At 48.0% G+C, this 9238-nt stretch overlaps 1 protein-coding gene across 1 annotated transcript; it reads left to right on the top strand.

The window, feature by feature from the left end:
• Positions 1 to 8078: 8078 nt before the first annotated feature.
• LOC123255309 (protein Wnt-4-like) lies at positions 8079 to 8314 on the top strand (the record flags this gene model as incomplete). Its single annotated transcript, XM_044684129.1, has 1 exon — positions 8079 to 8314. A coding segment is annotated over one exon (236 nt), but the record flags the coding sequence as incomplete, so codon positions are not given.
• Between the last annotated feature and the right edge of the window lie 924 nt (positions 8315 to 9238).

Genomic DNA, 9238 nt, shown 5'->3' with positions numbered 1-9238 from the left:
CTGTTCTAAGCTCTCTCCCAGCTCTGACATTCTCTGTTCTAAGGTCTCTCCCAGCTCTGACATTCTCTGTTCTAAGGTCTCTCCCAGCTCTGACATTCTCTGTTCTGTGGTCCTGTAGCAGCTTTAAATCCAATGATCTATTCAACCTCTCTGAGTCTCGGTTTTCTTGTCTGGAAAATGGAGATAACACTCCAAAGGGTTTTTGGAGAGGAGATGATTTTGCAGGCTGCAAAGTGCTCTCAGTCAGATTGCTGCTGTTCGTCGGTGCTCAGCAGAGGAGGAGGAGGAGGAGGAGGAGGCCTCCTGCTGGGGGGCCGTCGGCGGGGTGCTGGCGGTGTTCTGCATGCAGAGGTCTGGTGTCATAATCAGCTCACTGGCCTGGGATCAGAAGACTTTGCCACCGAGTCCCGGCCCTGACATTTGTCAGCGAGCTCTGCGGCCCTACTTGGTCTCTTCCTTCCCGGAGGCTATTCTCCCCCCCTGGGAACGTCAGTCCTTAGGAGATTGTCAGCTACAGTTTCCCAACATGATGATGGCTATTACGATGGGGGGGGGGTGCCCCCTCCAGGGAGAGGTTTCCAGGCTGTTCCTAGAACGTTCCCCAGGCAGGCACGATGCTGGTCACAGCCCGGGACTTCCTTAAACCCCTCCAGGCTCTGGGCTTGGGCCATGGTGCCACCTCAGCCCAGCAGGCCAGGAAGCATTCTCCCAAGGGACCCTTTAGGGGCTGGGGGTGATGGGGAGGCAGGAACGGGGAGAGGCATGCCCAGGAGGATTTAGTCTGGAAAACAGGACTTTGGAGCCTGACTTCCCTGGCCCTGCCTAACCCCTCATACAGATAGACCAACCCTTGAGTGTCTCTGGCAGAAAAGTGCAAGCATCGGGTTAAAGGCCTGACTCAGCCACCAATTGGTCGTACATCGTTGGGCAATTTATTTCTCCTCCTTGGGACTCAGTTTCCCAGACCGTAAAATGAGGAGTTTATAATTCCCTTCCAGTGCTAAATGCTATAATGAATATAAAAGAAAGGGCACTGTGTATTTAGGAAAAAAAGGGGGAAGAAGAACAAGCATTTATTTAAGTTCTTGCTATGCATCAAATTTAGAGCTGCCGGGGACCTCAAAGGCTCTCTATCTAGTCCAGCCTCCCCATTTCACAGAAGAGGAAACTGAGGCTTAGAGATATCAAGTGACTTGCCCAAGATCACAAAGGTAGTTAGTGGAAGCGCCAGGATCTAAACTCAAGTCCTCTAACCAGAATTCTGTGTCGTCTCCACCTGCTCCGATAGTAGCCTCCCTGAAGAAGTGAAAAGCTCCTCGAAGGCAGAAAATATGCGATTCTCGCCTCTGTGTCCCCAGCACCTAGCAGGGACCACAATTAACGAATCAACTAGTTAATTGATTGATTGGTTAATACTCAGAGACAGAGGTGCAGGCTCCACATCTATCAGAAGCCAGAGTCCTGGAGAGGACAGGGATGATGGAACTTCAGAGCTGGGAGGGACCTCGGGGTCAGCTAGTCCAAGTCCCTCATTTTACAGAGGAAGACACTGAGGCCAGGGAGGAGAAGCGCCTTGCCCAGGCTCACACAGCAGCAGAGAGAAGACGAAAGCTGCCTCTGGCTGTGAGTAGGGAAGAAGAAATGAAGGAGAGACAGTGTCTGACCATGACCCCCAACACCAAGGGGACCTTGGGACCGTAGCAGCCTCCTCCTCACCCTCTTGGGGCCTGGCCAGTTGCATTGTAGCCTTGCCTTTGTCCAAGAGCAAAGGGACAGGAGCCCTGGCACCTGCCTAGAGGACCAAACTCCTGACCCCTGCAATGGGGGGCTGCTCCTGCAGCCTGGGGAATCTGGGAGAAACCACAGATTCCCAAGCTTGGCTGTTGGTGCCCCCTACAGGCCTTTGGTACTATGTACAATGGAAAGGGGCCAGGGTCAGCAGCTGGCGGGGAAGGGGTAAGAGGACATAGATTAATCCTCATCTTACAAGATTCCCCAGAATCTTTCCCCTGGGAAGTCACCCTCTCATCAAGTAAGATTAGTCCTGAGCAGAGAGGGAAGGGTAGGAAGAAACATTCCTGGGAAAGGACAGATGAATGGACAGGCTGATGGAGGGATGGATGGATTTATGGATGATGGATGGAGAGATGGATGGATGGATGGGTGGATGAATGGATGAATGGAGAGATGAATGAATGGATGGATGGAGAGATGGATGAATGGATGGATGGAGAGATGGATGGATGGATAGATGGATGGGTGGATGGATGGATGAAGTGAGCAGAAGAAACATAAATCTCTTCTTCCATGTCTCCCGATCTCTCTTCCTCCCTCTCCGTCCCTGTCTCACTCAAACTGTCTTTATTTCTGTGATATGCCCTCCTCACCTCCGGCCCACCCAATCATTCATTCTGTCATCTCTTGCATTCTGAGCTGTCCATAACCAGAATGAGCCCTTCTGGAGGTAAGTTTCCTAACACAAAGATCTTCAAACAAGGACCAGATAACTACTTAGCAAGAAAGTTCTACGAGGGAGTTCTTTTTTTTTTTCAGGGAATGGTTTAGGCTAGATGTCTCCCTCTCCAGGTCCTTTTCACCTCTGAAATAGTGCAGTTCTGGGAGCTTTAGGGCACTGGCTTCTCCAAAAGGATCCTTTCTGGGGGGGGTGGTTTTCTGCGGTCTATATCCTAAGTGGGATATCAGCATTGCAAGCCCTGTGAGCTCTCTATAGACCCAGAGAGAGGTGACTATGGGAAGGAATGTGAGGGCTCACAGCTCAGAAAGGTTTGTTTCATTCTGATTCCAAAACCTTCCCATTCTTAGACCCTTTGGTGGTTCTCAGATCCATATGGTCCAGGCTTTCCCTTCAGGGAATGAGGGCAGGAGAAGGCCCCAAGAGCAGGATCACAGGGAGATAAAGACAACTAAGATAAGTAAAGTGATGGTTCCCAGATAAATGTTGAGGATGAAGGTAGCTGGTAGAGTGAAAAGACTAATCTGAGTTTTAGGGTTCAAGACTGACTGGCATTTGGAATCAGAGACAGAAGTGCCAGAAGGGACTCTAGCTTATCCAATCCAACTGGAATCCATCATTTTATAGAAGAGGAAATAGTCAAAGAGTGGCTTGTCATAGGTCACACAAGAAGTTAGTGGTGGGACCAGAAATTGAACCCAGGACTTCTTAATTCCCAGTAGAGTGCTCTTTCCACTAAATCATGCTTCCTTTCCTTTCATAACCCTTCACCAACCCCCAGGACTTGCCATCCAATGTGACCTTGGACTCCTCTGAGCCTCAAATAAACCACTAACATTTCCTGCTTTGTAAATTGTAAGGACCTATAGAGATGAGAGTCATTATTACAATAATTATGGCAGTGTGGGGATGGAGCAAGGTTAGATTTCTCCTTAGGAGAGCAAGGGAGAGAGGTAGCCTAGACAAACCAGAAAGATGGATCAACAGAGAGAAGGAAAAACAGGAAAGGAGAGACAAGAGAGGGAGGTAAGAGCAGAAGAGAATTGCAGACTTTCCTTATTTCCAAGATCCTTAACCCCCTTTTCTTCTAGTCATCCTCCCGTTCATTTTCTCTTTTCCAAGGGGACAGATCCAGGCACAAGGCTGGGTATCAGACAGCCTGGATCCAAGGGCTAGAAGAGAGGAAGCCTCTGACTCTCTTTAATATGTAATAACAGGGATCACCTTCCTCTGTGGTTAGCCCCAGGCTGGGGGACAGCAAAGAGGAGGGCTTGGGAGCAAGTTTGAAGGGGAGGAGGGTGAAAACAGGAACCCCATCTCAGAGGCTGTCAGGGGAAGACAACAATTGGGGAATGTGGGCATGAGAAATAAGCTTCTTGAAGAATAGGATTGGGTTCTCATGGGATTGGGGACCCCCTGCCTCCACCTTCACCCTACCCCCCCAAGCAGTTAAGTAGTATTTCCCCAGGAAGAGATAGGAAGAACTGGTCTTAGTTTCTTGAGGCTAAAGAGGGATTTGGGCCAATGTTGGTACCTGTCTTTGATCAAAACAAGGGAGGTGTGTGTCCCCAGGCAGTCAATCCCACTACCCTAGATAGAACCTAAAGGATTTTCATTTTCTCCGAATCTCCTGCTTTGTGAAACTACAAAGCTCCTAAAAGATAGAGCACTACGATGGAAAAATTGCCAGACATGGATCTGAGTTCTAGTCTCAATCTTGTTTTTTTATCAGGTGACCAGAATTTATTAAGCACCTACTATGTGCCAGGCACTTTCCTAAGCATTGAGGGTACAAAGAAAATGCAAAAGATAATTCCTGCATTCAAGAAAGTCACCATCTAGCTGGAGAGACAACAAACAAGCAACTGTGGAATCCAACGAGGTCAAAACTGTAAAGCACTTTCTCGCACGGGGCCTGGCACCAGGCAACTGCTAGATGACCCTTAGCTATTATTGTTGTTGTTTTCATGTAGAAATTAGAGATGTGCAGGGCAAATTTGAGCTAGTCAACAAAGGGGAGGCAATATGAAGAAGATGAGGAAATGCTTGCTGCAGGAGGTGGGATTTTAGTTGGGGCTTGAAGGAAGCAAGCGAAGAAGGAAGATGGAAATGAGGAAGGAGAGGTTTGGGGGGACAGTCAGAGGAAATGCCTAGAATGTCTTTAGTAAAGAGGCCAGCGTCACTGGATCACAGAATACCGGGCTTGGGGGGCAGAGGCAGAAGGGATAAGAAGAATGGAAAAGTAGGAAGAGGCCAGATTAGGGAGGGGTTCTTAGGATCTTGGAAGAAGGTGCTTATTCTTGCTCAGTCTCATGAGAACATTAGGTGATCTCTAATCCTACATGGGCTGACTGGGTGCAGAAGAGGACAAGTGCTCTTGGATCCCTGTCGGGAGCCAACCCTCACTCCCAAATAGACCTAACAGAGGCAACAGATCACAGGATTTTACTCCCAACTATGACCCTTCCTGTATGACTATGACCAAATCACTTCCCTCTCTGGGTTTCTGTTTTTTCAACTATAAAATGGAATAGGACCTGGACACACACACACACACACACACACACACACACACACACACACCTATTTCTCTGGGTGGTTATGAAGAAAGGACAGCCTGAATTCAAATTCTAACACAGATGCTTATTAACTGTGACCCCAGATGAAAAAGCCTTTTCTCTCTTAGCCTCAGTTTTCTCATCTCTATTATAGGCATAATATCAGCCCTTCAGAGGAAGTCTTTCCTAGCCCCTCTTCATTTTGATGCCTTCCCTCTGTTCACTATTTCCTACTTGTTTGGATAGAGCTTGCTTGGTATACATTGGTTTGCATGTTGTCTCCCCATTAAATGGTAAGCTCCTTGAAGGCAGGGGCTATCTTTTGCCTCTTTTTGTATATCCAGCACTTAGCACTGTGTCTGGCACATAGTAGGCACTTTATAAATATTTGGGGAATGGAATTATTGGGGGGAATGAATGACCCTCCCAGAAATATAAGTTGTTTTTATTCCAGGCCCCCAATTCCAGCCTCTACACTTCAGGGCACCCCAGAATTCAGAAGGTGGGAGCTTTGGGCAGCCCAGTGAGGTGGACCAAGTGTGGACTTGGGAGGGAAGTGGCCATGGGGAGGAGCTGACTGGGTGTCAAGGGAGCCCTGTGGTAAGGGGTGACTGCTGGCACGATCCCCATGCTGTTGCTGACTTTGGCTAACTCCAAGGGACCTCAGCTTTTTCCTAGTGGTGCTTGGCCAGGGTGTTTCCTGGGCAGGAAGACAGGGCACATTCACATGGCAGAGTACCACCACCCTCCCCACCCCCATGGCTCCCTGAGAGTCCGGCAGGGATAGGAGGAAGGAGCAGCTGCCAAGCCAGGAGAGAACTTGGCATGCAGGCCTGGTCCCCAAGGCAGGACAGTCTTGTGAGAGGAACTGTGAGCTTCCAGCAGTATCCAGAACCCCTGAGAAAGGACACTTTGGTTCCTCATGGGATCAGAGGGGACCCAAAGAGGGGGATCCGTTTGCCCAAGGCAGTAAACAGCAGAGCAGGGATTTACCCCCAGGTCCTCGTCCTCCGGACTGGGAGGAAAGCCCAGCAGGCAGAACAAGGAGGAGCGAGTGGAGGTGCCAGGAAAACGGAGTTCAGCTCGACATAAATAACTTCTTCGTTTAAATGAAAACTCTCTGAGGGGAATCCAGAGGAGGCAGGATCCCCATTAATAGAGTGACTACTAGAGAGAGGATTAGGAGGATCGTGAATCGAGAGCCTGGAGGAACCTTGGCCATCACTTAAGTCCAAACTCCCGGCTTCATAAATTAATAATAATAAGCAGATAAATGGCCCAATGGATACAGCATCAAGCCTGGAGTCAGTAAGACCCAAGTTCAAATCCAGCCTCAGATACTTACTAGTTGTGTGCCCCTGGGCAAGTCATTTAACCTCTGTCAGCCTTAATTTTCTTATGTGTAAAAAATGGAAGCAAAAATAGCACTTACTTCCCAGGGTTGGTGTAAGGATCAAATGAGATAATAATTGTAAAGTGCTTGTGTCTGGCACACAGTAAGTGCTGTGTAAATGTTTGCTATTATCACTCATGGGCAGCTGGGTGGCACCATGGATAAGAATATCCTGGCTAGAATCAGGAACACTCATCATGAGTTCGAATCTGACCTCATACACTAGCTAAAAATAACGCAACAACATAGTGTAGATAGATAAATAGACAGACAGACCAATGTATGGATGGGTGGGTGGATGAGTGGGTAGGTGGATAGGTGGGTGGATGGGTAGATGGATGGATGGATATTTGGGTGGGTAGATGGATGGATGGATGGATGGATGGATGGATGGATGGATGGATGAGTGGGTAGATGGATGGGTGGGTGGATGGATGCAAGATATAAACAGCAGAAAGAAGTACCTTAGAGAAGGTACCAGTGGCTGGGAGGGCTGAGAAAGGCAAACCACTCTAGTATCTTTGCCAAGAAAACCTCAAATGGGGTCAGAAAAAGTCAGACATGTCTAAACAACAAAATCATTTCTAATAATAATAATAGCAATCATATAGCCCTTTAAGATTTGAAAAGTGCTTTGCACATATCTCATTTGATCCTCACAATAACGCTTTAATTTTAGGTAGGTGCTATTTTAGATGAGAAAACTGAGGCAAACCAAGGTTAAGCTACTTGCCCTGGGCCACAGAGTTAAGTAGGTGACTGAGGGAGAATTTGAACTCAGGTCTTTCTGATTCTAGGTCCAGCACTCTATCTGATATATCACCTGGCTGCCCCCAGATGAGGAAAAAGGGGTCATACAGCCAGCTAACAAGAATCTGGGTCAGAATTTGAACTCTGGTCTTCAATGTCTATTTGCTGCACCATATTGCTTCTCAGGCATTGACTAGATGCCCTCTGGGGTCCATTCCCATTTGAAGATTCTCATATAACAGAATTCAGCAAGGAAAACCTTCTATCTAAACTATCAAAAATGGATAGCCTCGGGGGCAACTGCATAGCTCAGTGGATTGAGAGCCAGGCCTAGAGACGGGAGGTCCTAAGTTCAAATCTGGCCTCAGATACTTCCTAGCCGTGTGACCCTGGGCAAGTCACTTGACCCCCATTGCCTACTCTTACCACTCTTTGGCCTTGGAACCAATACACAGTATTTACTCCAAAATGGAAGGTAAGGGTTTAAAAAAAAAATGGATAGCCTCAGAGTAGCTAGGTAGCACTGTGGCTAGAGCACCAGGCCTGAAGTTGGAAGGACATGGGTTTAAATGTGGCCTCAGACATTTCCTAGCTGTGTGACCCTGGGCAAGTCACTTAACCCCCCTTGCCTAGCCCTTCTGCTCTTCTGTCTTGGAATCATTACTTACTACCAAATGTAAGACAGAAGATAAGGGCTTAAAAATAAAAAAATTAAATGGATGGCATCGATGGGCAGGGAGTGACCCATCACCAGTCATCTTCAAGTGGAGGCTGAAGGAATGTCTGTTGAGATGTCACCGAGGAGGGGAAGGATGTGCCAGCTGCAGAGACCACGTTGGGGGTCGAGGATTCTGCAGAGGGCAGTTCTGCTGGGTGGCCGCTGACCCCTCCTGTCCTTCCCCAGGTACCTGGCCAAATTGTCCTCGGTGGGCAGCATCTCCGATGAGGAGACCTGCGAGAAGCTCAAGGGGCTGATCCAGAGGCAGGTCCAAATGTGCAAGAGGAACCTGGAGGTGATGGACTCGGTGCGGCGCGGGGCGCAGCTCGCCATTGAGGAGTGTCAGTACCAGTTCCGAAACCGACGATGGAACTGCTCGACTCTGGACAGCCTGCCAGTCTTTGGCAAGGTGGTGACACAAGGTGAGGGGGTCGGGGGAGGGAACGGACCCCAGGGCCTCTGGGGCCCTCAGCTCTTCTTCGCTCCGTCAAAACAGCGACGTTTCTCTGCTGTGAACGTGGGGACCGTTTCATCCCTTACATGGATGTTCCCAGTGACTAGTAACATGAGGTGTATGATGGGTCTTTCATTGATGGATTGATTGATGGATTGATTGATTAGACATTCAATTCTCTGAGACCAGGTTCCTTCATCTGTAAAATGGGAGTAATGATCATTTCTCCAGCCTTCTTCACGAGGGATCATAAGTCGAATTCCTGGTTGTAGCATTAGATCTAGATCTGGAAGGGACCTCCCAAGGCTGGCCATCTAATCCCCTCATTTTACAGATGAGGAAACTGAGGCAGATGAAGGTTCTTCCCTCAGGTCACACAGCTAGTGTCCAAACTTGCTCACTGTCATAAAAGGTGTAAAAATCAGAGGTGGGATTTGAACCCAGGTTCAATGCTCTTTCTGCTCTACCATGCTCCTTTTATAACATGTAGGCAATCAGATATCCCACCTACTATACCTAGGGCCTCCTACAAGCCCTTCTGTAGACATGCATGCCTCATCCCTGGATACCCAACAAAACGTCATAAAAAAGGAATGTGGCAGGAGCACCTAGGTGGCTCGATGATTGAGCCAGGCCCAGAGACGGGAGGTCCTGGGTTCAAATCTGGCCTCAGACACTTCCCAGCTGGGTGACCCTGGGCAAGTCACTGAAGTTCCATTGCCCAGCCCTTACCGCTCTTCTGCCTTGGAACCAATACATATAATTCTGAGAGGGAAGGCAAGAGTTTTTTTTATTTAAAAATTAATTTATACATAATATATATTTATATTTATTAAATTTTTATGTATGTCTATATATTTATATGCATTATATATAAATTATAGTATATATA

Source organism: Gracilinanus agilis, unplaced genomic scaffold (genome assembly GCF_016433145.1).
Source record: "Gracilinanus agilis isolate LMUSP501 unplaced genomic scaffold, AgileGrace unplaced_scaffold43, whole genome shotgun sequence".
Classification (NCBI taxonomy): domain Eukaryota; kingdom Metazoa; phylum Chordata; class Mammalia; order Didelphimorphia; family Didelphidae; genus Gracilinanus; species Gracilinanus agilis.
The sequence above is the reverse complement of the archived record's forward strand: the minus strand, read 5'-3'. Positions and strand labels throughout refer to the sequence as shown.